At 32.7% G+C, this 23,393-nt stretch overlaps 1 protein-coding gene across 1 annotated transcript in view; it reads right to left on the bottom strand.

The window, feature by feature from the left end:
• The window catches only part of LOC134692633 (uncharacterized), a 62,868-nt gene extending 39,751 nt beyond the window's left edge, over positions 1–23,117 (bottom strand). Inside the window, exons 1-5 of the mRNA XM_063553092.1 lie at positions 23,102–23,117; positions 16,914–16,977; positions 16,099–16,207; positions 15,131–15,274; positions 14,340–14,623 (exon numbers count right to left, since the gene is read on the bottom strand). Of these exons, the coding sequence (XP_063409162.1) occupies positions 14,340–14,623; positions 15,131–15,274; positions 16,099–16,207; positions 16,914–16,977; positions 23,102–23,117 (617 nt within the window). The remainder of the gene's footprint in view (positions 1–14,339; positions 14,624–15,130; positions 15,275–16,098; positions 16,208–16,913; positions 16,978–23,101) is intronic.
• Positions 23,118–23,393: the final 276 nt, after the last annotated feature.

The following is a 23,393-nucleotide window of genomic DNA, read 5'->3' as shown; positions in this document are numbered from 1 at the left end:
TGACTTTTGTCCATACAATATATCTTACCATCCATGACTTTTGTCCATACACTATATCTTACCATCCATGACTTTTGTCCATACAATATATCTTACCATCCATGACTTTTGTCCATACAATATATCTTAACATCCATAACTTTTGTCCAAACAATACAATGTATCTTACCATCCATGACTTTTGTCCATACAATACAATATATCTTACCTTCAATGACTTTTGACCATACAATACAATATATCTTACCATCCATGACTTTTGACCATACAATACAATATATCTTACCATCCATGACTTTTGACCATACACTGTATCTTACCATCCATGACTTTTGTCCATACAATACAATATATCTTACCATCCATGACTTTTGTCCATACAATACAATGTATCTTACCATCCATGACTTTTGTCCATACAATATATCTTAACATCCATGACTTTTGTCCATACAATACAATATATCTTACCATCCATGACTTTTGTCCATACAATACTATATATTTTACCATCCATGACTTTTGTCCATACAATATATCTTACCATCCATGACTTTTGTCCATACAATATATCTTAACATCCATGAATTTTGTCCATACAATACAATGTATCTTACCATCCATGACTTTTGTCCATACAATGTATCTTACCATCCATGACTTTTGTCCATACAATACAATATATCTTACCATCCATGACTTTTGTCCATACAATATATCTTAACATCCATGACTTTTGTCCATACAATACAATGTATCTTACCATCCATGACTTTTGTCCATACAATATATCTTAACATCCATGACTTTTGTCCATACAATACAATGTATCTTACCATCCATGACTTTTGTCCATACAATGTATCTTACCATCCATGACTTTTGTCCATACAATACAATATATCTTACCATCCATGACTTTTGTCCATACAATATATCTTACCATCCATGACTTTTGTCCATACACTATATCTTACCATCCATGACTTTTGTCCATACAATATATCTTACCATCCATGACGTTTGTCCAAACAATATATCTTAACATCTATGACTTTTGTCCAAACAATACAATGTATCTTACCATCCATGACTTTTGTACAAACAATACAATATATCTTACCATCCAGGACTTTGGACCATACTATACAATGTATCTTACCATCCATGACTTTTGACCATACAATACAATATATCTTACCATCCATGACTTTTGACCATACACTGTATCTTACCATCCATGACTTTTGTCCATACAATACAATATATCTTACCATCCATGACTTTTGTCCATACAATACAATATATCTTACAATCCATGACTTTTGTCCATACAATGTATATCTTACCATCCATGACTTTTTTCCATACAATGTATCTTACCATCCATGACTTTTGACCATACAATACAATGTATCTCACCATCCATGACTTTTGTCCATACAATACAATGTATCTTACCATTCATGACTTTTGTCCATACGATATATCTTACCATCCATGACTTTTGTCCATACAAAATATCTTACCATCCATGACTTTTGACAATACAATGTATCTTACCATCCATGACTTTTGTCCATACACTGTATCTTACCTTCCATGACTTTTGTCCATACAATACAATGTATCTAACCATCCATGACTTTTGTCCATACAATACAATGTATCTTACCATTCATTACTTTTGTCCATACGATATATCTTACAATCCATGACTTTTGTCCATACAAAATATCTTACCATCCATGACTTTTGTCCATACAATACAATGTATCTTACCATCCATGACTTTTGTCCACACAATACAATGTATCTTACTATCCATGACTTTTGTCCATAAAATACAATATATCTTACCATTCATGACTTTTGACCTTACAATACAATATATCTTACCATCCATGACTTTTGTCCATACAATATATCTTACCATCCATGACTTTTGTCCATACAATATATCTTACCATCCATGACTTTTGTCCATACAATACAATGTATCTTACCATCCATGACTTTTGTCCATACAATGTATCTTACCATTCATGACTTTTGTCCATACAATACAATATATCTTACCATCCATGACTTTTGTCCATACAATACAATGTATCTTACCATCCATGACTTTTGACCATACAATACAATGTATCTCATCATCCATGACTTTTGTCCATACAATACAATATATCTTACCATTCATGACTTTTGTCCACACAATACATCTTACCATCCATGACTTTTGTCCATACAATATATCTTACCATTCATTACTTTTGTCCATACGATATATCTTACAATCCATGACTTTTGTCCATACAAAATATCTTACCATCCATGACTTTTGTCCATACAATACAATGTATCTTACCATCCATGACTTTTGTCCACACAATACAATGTATCTTACCATCCATGACTTTTGTCCATACAATACAATATATCTTACCATTCATGACTTTTGACCATACAATACAATATATCTTACCATCCATGACTTTAGTCCATACAATATATCTGACCATCCATGAGTTTTGTCCATACAATATATCTTACCATCCATGACTTTTGTCCATACAATACAATGTATCTTACCATCCATGACTTTTGTCCATACAATGTATCTTACCATCCATGACTTTTGTCCATACAATACAATATATCTTACCATCCATGACTTTTGTCCATACAATACAATGTATCTTACCATCCATGACTTTTGACCTTGCAATACAATGTATCTCATCATCCATGACTTTTGTCCATACAATACAATATATCTTACCATTCATGACTTTTGTCCACACAATACATCTTACCATCCATGACTTTTGTCCATACAATATATTTTACCATCCATGACTTTTGTCCATACAATACAATATATCTTACCATCCATGACTTTTGTCCATACAATGTATCTTACCATCCATGACTTTTGTCCATACAATGTATCTTACCATCCATGACTTTTGTCCATACAATATATCTTACCATCCATGACTTTTGTCCATACACTATATCTTACCATCCTTGACTTTTGTCCATACAATATATCTTACCATCCATGACTTTTGTCCATACAATATATCTTAACATCCATAACTTTTGTCCAAACAATACAATGTATCTTACCATCCATGACTTTTGTCCATACAATACAATATATCTTACCTTCAATGACTTTTGACCATACAATACAATATATCTTACCATCCATGACTTTTGACCATACAATACAATATATCTTACCATCCATGACTTTTGACCATACACTGTATCTTACCATACATGACTTTTGTCCATACAATACAATATATCTTACCATCCATGACTTTTGTCCATACAATACAATGTATCTTACCATCCATGACTTTTGTCCATACAATATATCTTAACATCCATGACTTTTGTCCATACAATACAATATATCTTACCATCCATGACTTTTGTCCATACAATACTATATATTTTACCATCCATGACTTTTGTCCATACAATACAATGTATCTTACCATCCATGACTTTTGTCCACACAATACAATGTATCTTACCATCCATGACTTTTGTCCACACAATACAATATATCTTACCATCCATGACTTTTGTCCATACAATGTATCTTACCATCCATGACTTTTGTCCATACAATGTATCTTACCATCCATGACTTTTGTCCATACAATACAATATATCTTACCATCCATGACTTTTGACCATACAATACAATAAATCTTACCATCCATGACTTTTGTCCATACAATATATCTTACCATCCATGACTTTTGTCCATACAATATATCTTACCATCCATGACTTTTGTCCATACAATACAATATATCTTACCATCCGTGACTTTTGTCCATACAATGTATCTTACCATCCATGACTTTTGTCCATACAATGTATCTTACCATCCATGACTTTTGTCCATACAATGTATCTTACCATCCATGACTTTTGTCCATACAATACAATATATCTTACCATCCATGACTTTTGACTATACAATACAATATATCTTACCATCCATGACTTTTGTCCATACAATATATCTTACCATCCATGACTTTTGTCCATACAATATATCTTACCATCCATGACTTTTGTCCATACAATACAATGTATCGTACCATCCTTGACTTTTGTCCATACAATGTATCTTACCATCCATGACTTTTCTCCATACAATACAATATATCTTACCATCCATGACTTTTGTCCATACAATACAATGTATCTTACCATCCATGACTTTTGACCATACAATACAATGTATCTCACCATCCATGACTTTTGTCCATACAATACAATGTATCTTACCATTCATGACTTTTTTCCATACGATACATGTATATCTTACCATCCATGACTTTTGACAATACAATGTATCTTACCATCCATGACTTTTGTCCATACAATGTATCTTACCATCCATGACTTTTGTCAATACAATACAATGTATCTAACCATCCATGACTTTTGTCCATACAATACAATGTATCTTACCATTCATTACTTTTGTCCATACGATATATCTTACAATCCATGACTTTTGTCCATACAAAATATCTTACCATCCATGACTTTTGACCATACAATGTATCTTCCCATCCATGACTTTTGTCCATACAATCTATCTTACCATCCATAACTTTTGTCCATACAATACACTGTATCTTACCATCCATGACTTTTGTCCGTACAATGTATCTTACCATCCATGACTTTTGTCCGTACAATGTATCTTACCATCTATGACTTTTGTCCGTACAATGTATCTTACCATCCATGACTTTTGTCCATACAATACAATATATCTTACCATCCATGACTTTTGTCCATACAAAACAATGTATCTTACCATTCATGACTTTTGTCCATACAATGTATCTCACCATCGATGACTTTTGTCCATACAATGTATCTTACCATCCATGACTTTTGTCCATACAATGTATCTTACCATCCATGACTTTTGTCCATACAATACAATGTATCTTACCATCCATGACTTGTGTCCATACAATATAGTATATCTTACCATCCATGACTTTTGTCCATACAATATATCTCACCATCCATGACTTTTGTCCATACAATATATCTTACCATCCATGACTTTTGTCCATACAATATATCTTACCATCCATGACTTTTGTCCATACAATACAATGTATCTTACCATCCATGACTTTTGTCCACACAATACAATGTATCTTACCATCCATGACTTTTGTCCATACAATACAATATATCTTACCATCCATGACTTTTGACCATACAATACAATATATCTTACCATCCATGACTTTTGTCCATACAATATATCTTACCATCCATGACTTTTGTCCATACAATATATCTTACCATCCATGACTTTTGTCCATACAATACAATGTATCTTACCATCCATGACTTTTGTCCATACAATGTATCTTACCATCCATGACTTTTGTCCATACACTATATCTTACCATCCATAACTTTTGTCCATACAATACAATGTATCTTACCATCCATGACTTTTGTCCATACAATACAATATATCTTACCATTCATAACTTTTGTCTATACAATACAATGTATCTTACCATCCATGACTTTTGACCATACAATACGATATATCTTACCATTCATGACTTTTGTCCACACAATACATCTTACCATCCATGACTTTTGTCCATACAATATATTTTACCATCCATGACTTTTGTCCATACAATACAATATATCTTACCATCCATGACTTTTGTCCATACAATGTATCTTACCATCCATGACTTTTGTCCATACAATGTATCTTACCATCCATGACTTTTGTCCATACAATATATCTTACCATCCATGACTTTTGTCCATACACTATATCTTACCATCCATGACTTTTGTCCATACAATATATCTTACCATCGATGACTTTTGTCCATACAATATATCTTAACATCCATAACTTCTGTCCAAACAATACAATGTATCTTACCATCCATGACTTTTGTCCATACAATACAATATATCTTACCATCAATGACTTTTGACCATACAATACAATATATCTTACCATCCATGACTTTTGTCCATACAATATATCTTAACATCCATGACTTTTGTCCATACAATACAATATATCTCATCATCCATGACTTTTGTCCATACAATACAATAAATCTTACCATCCATGACTTTCGTCCATACAATATAATGTATCTTACCATCCATGACTTTTGTCCATACAATATATCTTAACATCCATAACTTTTGTCCATACAATACAATGTATCTTACCATCCATGACTTTTGTCCATACAATGTATCTTACCATCCATGACTTTTGTCCATACAATACATTATATCTTATCATACATGACTTTTGTCCATACAATACAATGTATCTTACCATCCATGACTTTTGACCATACAATACAATGTATCTCACCATCCATGACTTTTGTCCATACAATACTATATATTTTACCATTCATGACTTTTGTCCACACAAGACATCTTACCATCCATGACTTTTGTCCATACAATATATTTTACCATCCATGACTTTTGTCCATACAATACAATATATCTTACCATCCATGACTTTTGTCCATACAATGTATCTTACCATCCATGACTTTTGTCCTTACAATATATCTTACCATCCATGACTTTTGTCCATACACTATATCTTACCATCCATGACTTTTGTCCATACAATATATCTTACCATCCATGACTTTTGTCCATACACTATATCTTACCATCCATGACTTTTGTCCATACAATATATCTTACCATCCATGACTTTTGTCCATACACTATATCTTACCATCCATGACTTTTGTCCATACACTATATCTTACCATCCATGACTTTTGTCCATACAATATATCTTACCATCCATGACTTTTGTCCATACACTATATCTTACCATCCATGACTTTTGTCCATACACTATATCTTACCATCCATGACTTTTGTCCATACAATGTATCTTACCATCCATGACTTTTGACCATACACTACAATGTATCTTACCATCCATGACTTTTGTCCATACAATGTATCTTACCATCCATGACTTTTGTCCATACAATGTATCTTACCATCCATGACTTTTGTCCATAAAATGTATCTTACCATCCATGACTTTTGTCCATACAATGTATCTTACCATCCATGACTTTTGTCCATAAAATGTATCTTACCATCCATGACTTTTGTCCATACAATGTATCTTACCATCCATGACTTTTGCCCATACAATACAATATATCTTACCATCCATGACTTTTGTCCACACAATACAATATATCGTACCATCCATGACTTTTGTCCATACAATGTATCTTACCTTCCATGACTTTTGTCCATACAATGTATCTTACCATCCATGACTTTTGTCCATAAAATGTATCTTACCATCCATGACTTTTGTCCATACAATGTATCTTACCATCCATGACTTTTGTCCATACAATACAATATATCTTACCATCAATGACTTTTGTCCATACAATATATCTTACCATCCATGACTTTTGTCCATACACTATATCTTACTATCCATGACTTTTGTCCATACAATATATCTTACCATCCATGACTTTTGTCCATACAATATATCTTACCATCCATGACTTTTGTCCACACAATACAATATATCTTACCATCCATGACTTTTGTCCATACAATGTATCTTACCATCCATGACTTTTGTCCATACGATGTATCTTACCATCCATGACTTTTGTCCATAAAATGTATCTTACCATCCATGACTTTTGTCCATACAATGTATCTTACCATCCATGACTTTTGTCCATACAATACAATATATCTTACCATCCATGACTTTTGTCCATACAATATATCTTACCATCCATGACTTTTGTCCATACACTATATCTTACCATCCATGACTTTTGTCCATACAATATATCTTAACATCCCTGACTTTTGTCCAAACAATACAATGTATCTTACCATCCATGAATTTTGTCCATACAAAACAATATATCTTACCATTCATGACTTTTGTCCATACAATGTATCTCACCATCGATGACTTTTGTCCATACAATGTATCTTACCATCCATGACTTTTGTCCATACAATGTATCTTACCATCCATGACTTTTGTCCATACAATACAATGTATCTTACCATCCATGACTTGTGTCCATACAATATAGTATATCTTACCATCCATGACTTTTGTCCATACAATATATCTCACCATCCATGACTTTTGTCCATACAATATATCTTACCATCCATGACTTTTGTCCATACAATATATCTTACCATCCATGACTTTTGTCCATACAATACAATGTATCTTACCATCCATGACTTTTGTCCACACAATACAATGTATCTTACCATCCATGACTTTTGTCCATACAATACAATATATCTTACCATCCATGACTTTTGACCATACAATACAATATCTCTTACCATCCATGGCTTTTGTCCATACAATATATCTTACCATCCATGACTTTTGTCCATACAATATATCTTACCATCCATGACTTTTGTCCATACAATACAATGTATCTTACCATCCATGACTTTTGTCCATACAATGTATCTTACCATCCATGACTTTTGTCCATACACTATATCTTACCATCCATAACTTTTGTCCATACAATACAATGTATCTTACCATCCATGACTTTTGTCCATACAATACAATATATCTTACCATTCGTAACTTTTGTCTATACAATACAATGTATCTTACCATCCATGACTTTTGACCATACAATACGATATATCTTACCATTCATGACTTTTGTCCACACAATACATCTTACCATCCATGACTTTTGTCCATACAATATATTTTACCATCCATGACTTTTGTCCATATAATACAATATATCTTACCATCCATGACTTTTGTCCATACAATGTATCTTACCATCCATGACTTTTGTCCATACAATGTATCTTACCATCCATGACTTTTGTCCATACAATATATCTTACCATCCATGACTTTTGTCCATACACTATATCTTACCATCCATGACTTTTGTCCATACAATATATCTTACCATCGATGACTTTTGTCCATACAATATATCTTAACATCCATAACTTCTGTCCAAACAATACAATGTATCTTACCATCCATGACTTTTGTCCATACAATACAATGTATCTTACCATCAATGACTTTTGACCATACAATACAATATATCTTACCATCCATGACTTTTGTCCATACAATATATCTTAACATCCATGACTTTTGTCCATAGAATACAATATATCTCATCATCCATGACTTTTGTCCATACAATACAATAAATCTTACCATCTATGACTTTTGTCCATACAATATAATGTATCTTACCATCCATGACTTTTGTCCATACAATATATCTTAACATCCATAACTTTTGTCCATACAATACAATGTATCTTACCATCCATGACTTTTGTCCATACAATGTATCTTACCATCCATGACTTTTGTCCATACAATACATTATATCTTATCATACATGACTTTTGTCCATACAATACAATGTATCTTACCATCCATGACTTTTGACCATACAATACAATGTATCTCACCATCCATGACTTTTGTCCATACAATACTATATATTTTACCATTCATGACTTTTGTCCACACAAAACATCTTACCATCCATGACTTTTGTCCATACAATATATTTTACCATCCATGACTTTTGTCCATACAATATATTTTACCATCCATGACTTTTGTCCATACAATACAATATATCTTACCATCCATGACTTTTGTCCATACAATGTATCTTACCATCCATGACTTTTGTCCATACAATATATCTTACCATCCATGACTTTTGTCCATACACTATATCTTACCATCCATGACTTTTGTCCATACAATATATCTTACCATCCTAGACTTTTGTCCATACACTATATCTTACCATCCATGACTTTTGTCCATACACTATATCTTACCATCCATGACTTTTGTCCATACAATATATCTTACCATCCATGACTTTTGTCCATACACTATATCTTACCATCCATGACTTTTGTCCATACACTATATCTTACCATCCATGACTTTTGTCCATACAATGTATCTTACCATCCATGACTTTTGACCATACACTACAATGTATCTTACCATCCATGACTTTTGTCCATACCATATATCTTACCATCCATGACTTTTGTCCATACAATGTATCTTACCATCCATGACTTTTGTCCATACAATGTATCTTACCATCCATGACTTTTGTCCATAAAATGTATCTTACCATCCATGACTTTTGTCCATACAATGTATCTTACCATCCATGACTTTTGTCCATAAAATGTATCTTACCATCCATGACTTTTGTCCATACAATGTATCTTACCATCCATGACTTTTGTCCATACAATACAATATATCTTACCATCCATGACTTTTGTCCACACAATACAATATATCGTACCATCCATGACTTTTGTCCATACAATGTATCTTACCTTCCATGACTTTTGTCCATACAATGTATCTTACCATCCATGACTTTTGTCCATAAAATGTATCTTACCATCCATGACTTTTGTCCATACAATGTATCTTACCATCCATGACTTTTGTCCATACAATACAATATATCTTACCATCAATGACTTTTGTCCATACAATATATCTTACCATCCATGACTTTTGTCCATACACTATATCTTACTATCCATGACTTTTGTCCATACAATATATCTTACCATCCATGACTTTTGTCCATACAATATATCTTACCATCCATGACTTTTGTCCACACAATACAATATATCTTACCATCCATGACTTTTGTCCATACAATGTATCTTACCATCCATGACTTTTGTCCATACGATGTATCTTACCATCCATGACTTTTGTCCATAAAATGTATCTTACCATCCATGACTTTTGTCCATACAATGTATCTTACCATCCATGACTTTTGTCCATACAATACAATATATCTTACCATCCATGACTTTTGTCCATACAATATATCTTACCATCCATGACTTTTGTCCATACACTATATCTTACCATCCATGACTTTTGTCCATACAATATATCTTAACATCCCTGACTTTTGTCCAAACAATACAATGTATCTTACCATCCATGAATTTTGTCCATACAAAACAATATATCTTACCATCCATGACTTTTGACCATACAATACAATATATCTTACCATCCATGACTTTTGACCATACAATACAATATATCTTACCATCCATGACTTTTGACCATACATTGTATCTTACCATCCATGACTTTTGTCCATACAATACAATATATCTTACCATCCACGACTTTTGTCCACACAATACAATGTATCTCACCATCCCTGACTTTTGTCCATACAATACAATGTATCTTACCATTCATGACTTTTGTCCATACGATATATCTTACCATCCATGACTTTTGTCCATACAAAATATCTTACCATCCATGACTTTTGACCATACAATGTATCTTACCATCCATGACTTTTGTCCATTCAATGTATCTTACCATCCATGACTTTTGTCCATACAATACAATGTATCTAAAAATCCATAACTTTTGTCCATACAATACAATGTATCTTACCATTCATTACTTTTGTCCATACGATATATCTTACAATCCATGACTTTTGTCCATACAAAATATCTTACCATCCATGACTTTTGGCCATACAATGTATCTTACCATCCATGACTTTTGTCTAACAATCTATCTTATCATCCATAACTTTTGTCCATACAATACAATGTATCTTACCATCCATGACTTTTGTCCATACAATGTATCTTACCATCCATGACTTTTGTCCATACAATGTATCTTACCATCCATGACTTTTGTCCATAAAATGTATCTTACCATCCATGACTTTTGTCCATACAATGTATCTTACCATCCATGACTTTTGTCCATACAATACAATATATCTTACCATCCATGACTTTTGTCCATACAATATATCTTATCATCCATGACTTTTGTCCATACACTATATCTTACCATCCATGACTTTTGTCCATACAATATATCTTACCATCCATGACGTTTGTCCATACAATATATCTTAACATCCATGACTTTTGTCCAAACAATACAATGTATCTTACCATCCATGACTTTTGTCTAAACAATACAATATATCTTACCATCCAGGACTTTGGACCATACAATACAATATATCTTACCATCCATGACTTTTGACCATACAATACAATATATCTTACCATCCATGACTTTTGACCATACACTGTATCTTACCATCCATGACTTTTGTCCATACAATACAATATATCTTACCATCCATGACTTTTGTCCATACAATATATCTTACCATCCATGACTTTTGTCCATACAATGTATCTTACCATTCATGACTTTTGTCCATACGATATATCTTACCATCCATGACTTTTGTCCATACAAAATATCTTACCATCCATGACTTTTGTCCATACAATGTATCTTACCATCCATGACTTTTGTCCATACAATGTATCTTACCATCCATGACTTTTGTCCATACAATACAATGTATCTAACCATCCATGACTTTTGACCATACAATACAATGTATCTTACCATTCATTACTTTTGTCCATACGATATATCTTACAATCCATGACTTTTGTCCATACAATGTATCTTACCATCCATGACTTTTGTCCATACAATCTATCTTACTATCCATAACTTTTGTCCATACAATACAATGTATCTTACCATCCATGACTTTTGTCCATACAATACAATGTATCTAACCATCCATGACTTTTGTCCATACAATACAATGTATCTTACCATTCATTACTTTTGTCCATACGATATATCTTACAATCCATGACTTTTGTCCATACAAAATATCTTACCATCCATGACTTTTGACCATACAATGTATCTTACCATCCATGACTTTTGTCCATACAATCTATCTTACTATCCATAACTTTTGTCCATACAATACAATGTATCTTACCATCCATGACTTTTGTCTGTACAATTTATCTTACCATCCATGACTTTTGTCCGTACAATGTTTCTTACCATCTATGACTTTTGTCCGTGCAATGTATCTTACCATCCATGACTTTTGTCCATACAATACAATATATCTTACCATCCATGACTTTTGTCCATACAATACAATGTATCTTACCATTCATGACTTTTGTCCATACAATGTATCTCACCATCCATGACTTTTGTCCATACAATGTATCTTACCATCCATGACTTTTGTCCATACAATGTATCTTACCATCCATGACTTTTGTCCATACAATACAATGTATCTTACCATCCATGACTTGTGTCCATACAATACAATATATCTTACCATCCATGACTTTTGTCCATACAATATATCTCACCATCCATGACTTTTGTCCATACAATCTATCTTACTATCCATAACTTTTGTCCATACAATACAATGTATCTTACCATCCATGACTTTTGTCCATACAATACAATGTATCTAACCATCCATGACTTTTGTCCATACAATACAATGTATCTTACCATTCATTACTTTTGTCCATACGATATATCTTACAATCCATGACTTTTGTCCATACAAAATATCTTACCATCCATGACTTTTGACCATACAATGTATCTTACCATCCATGACTTTTGTCCATACAATCTATCTTACTATCCATAACTTTTGTCCATACAATACAATGTATCTTACCATCCATGACTTTTGTCCGTACAATTTATCTTACCATCCATGACTTTTGTCCGTACAATGTTTCTTACCATCTATGACTTTTGTCCGTGCAATGTATCTTACCATCCATGACTTTTGTCCATACAATACAATATATCTTACCATCCATGACTTTTGTCCATACAATACAATGTATCTTACCATTCATGACTTTTGTCCATACAATGTATCTCACCATCCATGACTTTTGTCCATACAATGTATCTTACCATCCATGACTTTTGTCCATACAATGTATCTTACCATCCATGACTTTTGTCCATACAATACAATGTATCTTACCATCCATGACTTGTGTCCATACAATACAATATATCTTACCATCCATGACTTTTGTCCATACAATATATCTCACCATCCATGATTTTTGTCCATACAATATATCTTACCATCCATGACTTTTGTCCATACAATATATCTTGCCATCCATGACTTTAGTCCATACAATACAATGTATCTTACCATCCATGACTTTTGTCCACACAATACAATGTATCTTACCATCCATGACTTTTGTCAATACAATACAATATATCTTACCATCCATGACTTTTGACCTTACAATACAATATATCTTACCATCCATGACTTTTGACCATACAATACAGCATTTGTAGCAATGAATGTCCATATATCTTACCATCTATGACTTTTGACCATACAATACAGCATTTGTAGCAATGAATGTCAATATATCTTATCATCCATGATTTTTGACCATACAAAACAGCATTAGTAGCAGTCCAGTTGTAAAGGTCCATATGTAAACTGGACCTAGAAAATTGTGAACCCCACAACATCAAACAGTCCCAATGTCTAACTTCATCTGGGAACAGATTAAAGAAATTTTCTTCTGCATACACCTGTAATTAAACACAGAATAATGTGATTCATAAAGCTAACAATGTTAAGAATTGCACTTGTTGTAGGTTTAGATTTTTTGGGATGAGCATGATTAAACATGTAATAATGATAGAGATCAATAATTATGTTGTAGTATTTCAAACATACCACCTGTTGTTGTAATTATAAAATAAACAAATTTAATTATAAAATAAAATCAAAGTTGGTGTTTTTATATATTCAATTCATTGTCAAATAAGCATTAATCACTTATCTCTAGTTTACTGTATCAAATGTATATGAGACTTATCACAGTTAATATTGGCGAGGTTCACGTTGCTTAGTCTTTAGGTTTTCAATGTTGTGTCTTCTGTACTATCATTTGTCTGTTTGTATTTTTATTTTTAGTCATGGCGTTGTCAGTTTATTTTCAATCTATGAGTTTGATTTCATGACAGTTTAATCTGACTTTAATTTTTGTTTTTTCTATAGTTAATTAAGTGGCAGTATTACTGTACATTACATACATTAGGACCAATATCTTTCTTAAGTTCAGGTCTGGTGACTATAAATAGTTCATCCTCAAGATAGGTCCAACCATTTGGTCCAGAAGTGTCCAGCTCACTTATAAAAGTGTCCATGTCAACTGCTAATGCTGCAGGTTTTCTATTCTGATGGAGAAAAACATAAATCATTCAATTTGTTGCATTTCTTTTCAGCTATTTTAACATGAGTTAGAAACAAACTTTGATAAACTGGACTTCTCAGAAGAAGCACTTTAAAAGAACTACTGTTAAAAAGCAATTGAAAAATGGTGCACATGGCAAAGTATGTCATAGACTGTTTAAAGTAGAGACAATAAGTTATATATATCAAGGCAATCGTACTATATTTCCAATACTGCCTGGCAATGATGTGAATATAGGGCCAATATTTCAAATACGGACTGGCAATTTTTGAATCCTTACATGTTTTTTAGGATTCATTGCCAGTCCATATTGAAATATTGGACCGGTCCGAAAAAGCAATATAGATGACGTGATTTATATGACCATAACAATGTCATCTGCTGTTTTGATAGTATAAGGGCTGTTTTAATCGTATCATCTTAAAAAGTACTCTAATATTGGCGCCTCTGTCTGACTATATTTATTTTGGAGTGAAAAATTGTGGACTATATACATACAACCCTGAATATTGAAGATGCATGCATGTGTTGTGGTTTTTTGTGTTGTTTAATTGCTTGTGGATGTTAACATATATATAAACATTGTACCATGTCTTTTATTTACAAGTCATTTAATTTATCAAAACACAATAATCGATCAAATATTTTATTTGTATCCATGAAGAGACAACTAATGTGAGAGAGAAAAGACTTACTCACCACAACAGCTTCCAAGGAGAGACAACTCATGTGAGAGAGAAAAGACCTACTCACCACAACAGCTTTCAAGGAGAGACAACTCATGTGAGAGAGAAAAGACCTACTCACCACAACAGCTTTCACCATAACTTTTTCATCTGCATAATTTTGTTGAAAGAAACGTTTAGTCCAGTTTATAGCTGGCCATTTATCAACAACATCTGTTATTATCACAGGCCTACAAAACATAAATTCATAATTTATAAAAAAAGTTTCATCATTCAAACAGTTTCAAAGTCAAGGCTTATGAGCTGTTTTTCTTTATTATTCATTGTGTTCTATAGTATTTTTTTGGGATAGTTGTCTCATTAGCTATTCACACCACATTTTCTTATTTTTCAAAATAATAATTACTATGAAAACTAAAGTGCACACACTGAAATGTTTTGCTATCTTTTCTAATCATTGTTATTATGTTGATAGTCCTAAATATAAAGTTACATAACCATGAAAATGATACAGACTCGATAAAAAAACATACATCTTATGACAAGAGTGCACACACTGACATGTCTTGCCTGCTTTTCTGCAGAGCCTATTGGAACTTTGTTCAAAATCTTTAACAAGTTTTTTACAAATTGTTCAATACAAATCATTTCAAATGACAAACTTCCGTTGAAAACACAACTCTACTAAATTTGTCACATTTCTTCTAATGTGCACACAATAATCACAAGTTCACTTCAATACCTGTAGCCAATTTGAACCATTGCAAAAGGCATGAACTTCACAATTTTAACCCCTTAATTAATACAATTTTTATCTTCGAGCATGAATCACATATCATTAAAGCATGTATATGGCTAGAGTGTGTATACACTATTAATTTCTTAAACATATACATACAACAAGACAAAACATTTGTTGATACAACTAAATCCTACCATTTGCCATCATATATGTCCCAGAATTCATCTAAGACAGGCCTGACATCTTTTCTACGCTCCACTGATCAAAAGGTTGGTTATGCAATTCCATATTCATAATGAAGATTATTACTTAAAATTTAAATAATATGTATAACCTTCATCTTAGTCCTCGATATAAGAACAACCAAACCTTACCTCCTGTTTATACTGGTAGACACATTCCCCATTTCCATTTTCAATTTTATAGATGTACGTATTACATTATTATTGTTTCTTCTGATCCTATATGTACCGCTGGGTGTTTTTGAAGCAATCTTGAATATTTAACGTCTTTCAAATATGAAAGCCAAAGAAAGAAAGAAACCCGAAGTTATATACGTCAATGAAACCATAACGCAAACGAATAAATATATGTGAAATATACATCACTAATGCAGTACCTTAAGGACGCAAAACATGTGACATTTTTAATAAGACAGTAACCAAAGTTACCAAACGACAAAAAAAAGAGGGTTGTCATATCGCCAAATACTTAAATAGATAAAAAAGATTGTAAATATACGTCAATGAAAGTTTCCCTTACGACGCAGATGATAAAAATATCTGAAGTATACTTCACTGAAACTATACCCTTACGAGGTAGATGATAAACAGATGTGAACTATACATCAATAAAACTTTATCCTCAAGACGCCGATAATGATATTATGTGGTATATACGTCAATGAAACTATACAATTACGACGTTGATAATAAAAATATGTTGAATGTACGTCAATGGGACTTTATTCTTACGAAGCAGATAATGAAAATATGTAAAATTTACGTCACTTAGATTATACCCTACGAGGCAGATCATAAAAAGATGAGAAATATACATAAAAAAAACTTTATCCGCAAGACGTCGATAATGAAATTTTGTGGAATATACGTCAATGGCACTTTACTATTACGACGCAGATAATAAAAGATGTAGAATGGACGTCAATGGGACTTTATTCTTACGAAGCAGATAATAAAAATATAAACAAATTTACGTTACTGAGATTATACCCTACGAGGCAAATCATAACAAGATGAGAAAAATACATCAATAAAACTTTATCCTGGAGACGCCGATAATGAAATTCGTTGGATCTACGACGATGAGACTATACAATTACGACGTTGATAATAAAAATATGTTGCATGTACGTCAATGAGACTTTATTCTTACGAAGCAGATAATAAATATATGAACAAATTCACGTTAGTGAGATTATACCCTACGAGGCAGATCATATACAGATGTGAAATATACATCAATAAAACTTTATCCTCAAGACGTCGATAATGAATTTCTGTGGAATATACGTCTATGGGACTATACCATTACGACGCAGATAATAAAAAGATGTAGAATGTACGTCAATGGGACTTTATTCCTTCGGAGCAGATATTAAAAATATGTAAAATTTACGTTACTGATATTATACCCTATGAGGCAGATCATGAAAAGATTTGAAATATACATCAATAAAACTTTATCCTCAAGACGCCGATAATATAATTATGTGGAATATACGTCAATGAGACTTTACTATTACGACGCATATAATAAAAAAGATGTTGAATGTACGTCAATGGGACTTTATTCCTACGAAGCAGATAATAAAAATATGTAAAAATTACGTCACTGAGATTATAACCTACGAGGCAGATCATAACAAGATGAGAAATATACATTAAGAAAACTTTATCCTCAAGACGCCGATAATGAAATTCTGTGGAATATACGTCAATGGGACTATACTATTAAGACGCAGATAATAAAAGATGTAGAATGGACGTCAATGGGGCTTTATTCTTACGAAGCAGATAATAAAAATATGAACAAAATTACGTCACTGCGATTTTACCTTACGATGCAGATCAAAACAAGATGTGAAATAAACATCAATAAAACTTTATCCTCAAGACGCCGATAATGAAATTCTGTGGGACATACATCAATGAGACTATACAATTACGACGTAGATAATAAACAGATGTTGAATGTACGTCAATGAGACTTTATTCTTCGAAGCAGATAATAAAAATATGAACAAATTTACGTTACTGAGATTATACCTACGAGGCAGAGCATATACAGATGTGAAATAAACATCAATAAAACTTTATCCTCAAGACGCCGATAATGAAATTCTGTGGAATATACGTCAATGACAATCTTACTCTTACGACGCAGATAATAAAAAAGCTGTTGAATGTACGTAAATGGAACTTTATTCTTACGAGCAGATGAAAAAAAAAACTTTTACTGAGATTATACCCTATGAGGCAGATCATAAAAAAGATGTGGAATATACATCAATAAAACTTTATCCTCAAGACGCCGATAATGAAATTCTGCGGAATATACGTCAATGAGACTTTACTATTACGACGTTGATAATAAAAAGATGTTGAATGTACGTCAATGGGACTTTATTCTTAACGATGCAGATAATAAAAAGTTGTGGAATATGCAGCATTTGTATTATAACCTTCAACGAAGAGAGTAAACAGATATGTATTATACGTCAATAAGACTTAACCCTTACGATACAGATAATGGAAGGATGTAAAATATAAGTCAATGAGACTATTCCCTTACGATGCAGACAATAAAAAGATGTGGAATGTACATCAAAAGGACTTTATTCTTAGGATGCAGATAATAGAAATAGGTGGAATATATGTCAATGAGACTTTAACCTCACCGCGAAGATAATAAAAAATATGTGGAATATACGTCAATGAAACTATACCTTGTCAACGCAGATAATACAATTATGTGTTATACACTTCAATTAGACTTTAACCTTACGACGCAGATAATAACAAGTTGTCGAATATACGGCAATTAGACTATTCCCTTTAACGAAGATAATACACAGATGTATTATATACGTCAACTAGACTTTACCCTTACCACGCAGATAATAACAATATCTAGAATATACGTCAATGAGCCTTTTCCCTTACAACGCAGATAAAACAAAGATATGGAATTTGCCTCAATGAGACTTCACTCTAACGACACAGACAATAAAAAGATATAGAATATACGTCAATTAGCAATGATAAGACTATCCCTTACGACACAGACAATAAAAGCATATGTGGAATATACGTCAATGAGACTATACCCTTACGAGGCAGATATAAAACGATGCGATGCAGGAAATACGTCAATAAGAATATACCATTAGGACACAGATTTTAAAAAGATATGAAGTATCTATCAATGAGACTATAACATAGCCGCGAGGTTGAATGTACGTCACTGAAACTATACCCTTACGACGCAGATAATAAAAAAGAGGTTGAATGTACGTCATTGAAACTATACCTTTACGACGCTGATAATAAAAAAGATGTGGCATATACGTCAATGAGACTATACGCTTACGACGCATGTAATAAAGAGAAGTTAAATATACGTCAAAAATTTACAAAAGTAAAGAAATGTGTTGAATATACGTCAATGAGACTATATAATTACAACACAGGTAATTAGGAGATGATTTCAGCTTTCCAATTCTGAATTTTCGATTTATAAGTAGCAACATTCCAGCAGCACCTGCATACGGTGTATATATCTCCCAATGGATACGATATCCCCGTGCTTGCAATTCCTATCATAATGTTATTGATAGAGGATTGTTGCTGACAAGGAAGCTATTAAATCAAGAGTTCCAAATGGGGAAGTTGAAATTATCTTTTCGCAAATTTTATCGACGCCATCACGAGTTGGTTGCCCGATATGAAATAACCGTTTCAAAATTGATATCGAATATGTTCCTTCAGTCGCAACTACAATCCCCTTCCCTTTCATACCGACTTAGACTATTAACCGCATTCGTTCTCTCAAAAGGAACACGACGGTTGTCAGATTATGAGCAGGGTTTGTTTACTCTTTCGGAGGACCTGAGATCACCTCTAGTCTTTGGTGGGGTTCGTGTATATACAACGAAATAATACTTTTACGACGTAGATAATCAAAAAAATATGGAATATACATCAATAAGACGTTATCCTTAGTACGCAAATTATAAAAACAGATGTGTAATATACGTCAATAAGACTACACTTTTACGACACATATAGTAAACAGATGCAGAATGTACGTCAATGAGACTTTACCCTTACGACGCAGATAATGAACAGATGTGAAATATACATCAATGAGACTATAACCTTACGACGCAGACAATGAAAACAAATATGGACTTTACGTCAATAAGACTTAATCCTTAGTCTGCAGATGATGAGAAAGATCTTTATTACGCAAATAATAAAACAAGATGTGGAATATACGTCAATATGACTATACATTCACGACGTATATAGTAAAACAATATGGAATATACGTCAATAAGACAATATGCTTAGTACGTATATTATAAAAAAAGATGTAGAATATTCGTCATTCTAATGCAACAACGTTTGAAACGTTCATTTTGATTGGATAACGTCACTTATTTACATGGCATCAATTGGAAAATTGATGCTATGGGACGTACGCGCAAGCGCAGACGGCATATGACAGATTTTAAATACATGTTTTAACGTTGTATTATGTAAGTTTCATTAGAATGGAGATAACAATATTGCTAACGCGTCGCCAGTAAACTTAATTTGCGACCATCAAATCCCTGTCCCTGTCACTCAAACAACACACATGATAAAACAGAAATGTAAAAGGTTATTGATGCATATACTTAAGTAGAATGTATCGTATATACCACGGACACAGTACTCATACATGTTCAACACAAATTAAACAAAAATCATATTCGTCATTGTGACAGTACCTTAACGACGCTAAACAAAGTAGAAAGTAGGTCAATCATACCGTACTCAAACCTGTGTGTGACCTTCTGAATGAGACTATTTACCGGATTTGTTATCACATAAGCAACACGACGGGTGTCAAATGTGGAGCAGAATCTGCCTACCCTTCCGTAGCAGCTGAGATCACCCAAATATTTTGGTTGGGTTCGTGTTGTCTTTTCTTTAGTTTTCTATGTTGTGTCATGTGTACTATTGTTTGTCTGTTTGTTTCATTTTCAGCCATGCCGTTGTCAGTTTATTTTAGATTTACGAGTTTGACTGTTCCTTTTGTATCTTGTGTCCCTCTTTTATAATGAGACAGAACACTAACGACACAAGAAAATAAATAAAACTGTGTCAGATACGTCAACTAGACGATATTCTTACGACGCAAATGATAAAGAAAAATGTGGTATATTCGTCAATGAGACAGTGTCTTAATAACACATCTAAAACTGATGGCATAGCCGTCAAAGATACAGTACAAAAACTTACTACATATATAATAAAATATGTTACATACGTTGGTATGAAAAAAAAAATCCCGAAACTGTATTGTGAAAAAACGCTTGTTGATTTTTTCTTCTTCATATTATGGAAAAAAACATGATAAAAACTATATGCGTGACTTACTATAGATACAAATCATACGGATTTTAATGTAGGCCCTCCGTTCAGCTAAACCATATAGCCAAATTCATCAAAGGTCAACAATCTGGACAGTTTTGCTCTTTCAGAATTTCTCTATTTCTCTATTTTGTTTTAATGAAATAGACATACTTTCATTTTATCCATATGTACTTATTATAGCCATGTCGGCCTATTTGATTGGCGGGCGATGATATCGAATTGAATTATCAACGCAATACTCCAATATTGAAAAATGTAGCTAAAATTTCATAGGAGTTTATTGTAAATGTCGCCGACGACGAAGACGGACACCAAGCTACGCATACTTTTTTTTATACCAGTTGATCTGAAAAGACATCGAATATGATTAATCAAAAACAAGCATCGTACTGACAAAAGTTGAAAGCAGAATAGAAAATGGTTTGTTGGTCGGAATTAAAGACAAATAGAATATAAGACGAACTTGGTCATTTGACTGACAATATTCTCAATGTTCTAAATGCAAACATTTACAGATTTTTTTGGGACTGTAGAGAAAACATGCGATATGTTTTCTGAAACAAGTGGAACATGAAATGCTTTCGCTGTTATCGTATAAGCGCATTCAATATCGGAATTAAGATAACGTTGACATACGCTTAGTAATATAGGATGTCAACACCAAAGTTTTCACTAGATTAGGTAAACATTAAATTCATTCAGGTACCGTTACATACTGTTCTGTAATTTCATTCTGAAATAAATCATTCATTTAAAAAACTTGGTCCTACAATAAATGAAAGATTGGTGTTGTGGTGAAGCAATATCCAGACAATGCTTCGAAATTATAAAACGATATTTTTTATAAACCTATATTATTGAAACGACAGAATCAAATTGAACTAACAATACCAACGAGATCTTAAAATCATTTTGATTTTAGATTCATGTTTATTTACGCTCAAGAATTCGGGATGACGTTGTTTTTAATGTTATGAGTTAAACATGAAGTACAACTACAGATGATGA

This window comes from Mytilus trossulus, chromosome 12 (genome assembly GCF_036588685.1).
Source record: "Mytilus trossulus isolate FHL-02 chromosome 12, PNRI_Mtr1.1.1.hap1, whole genome shotgun sequence".
NCBI lineage: Eukaryota > Metazoa > Mollusca > Bivalvia > Mytilida > Mytilidae > Mytilus > Mytilus trossulus.
This window is presented reverse-complemented; position numbering and strand designations above follow the sequence as displayed.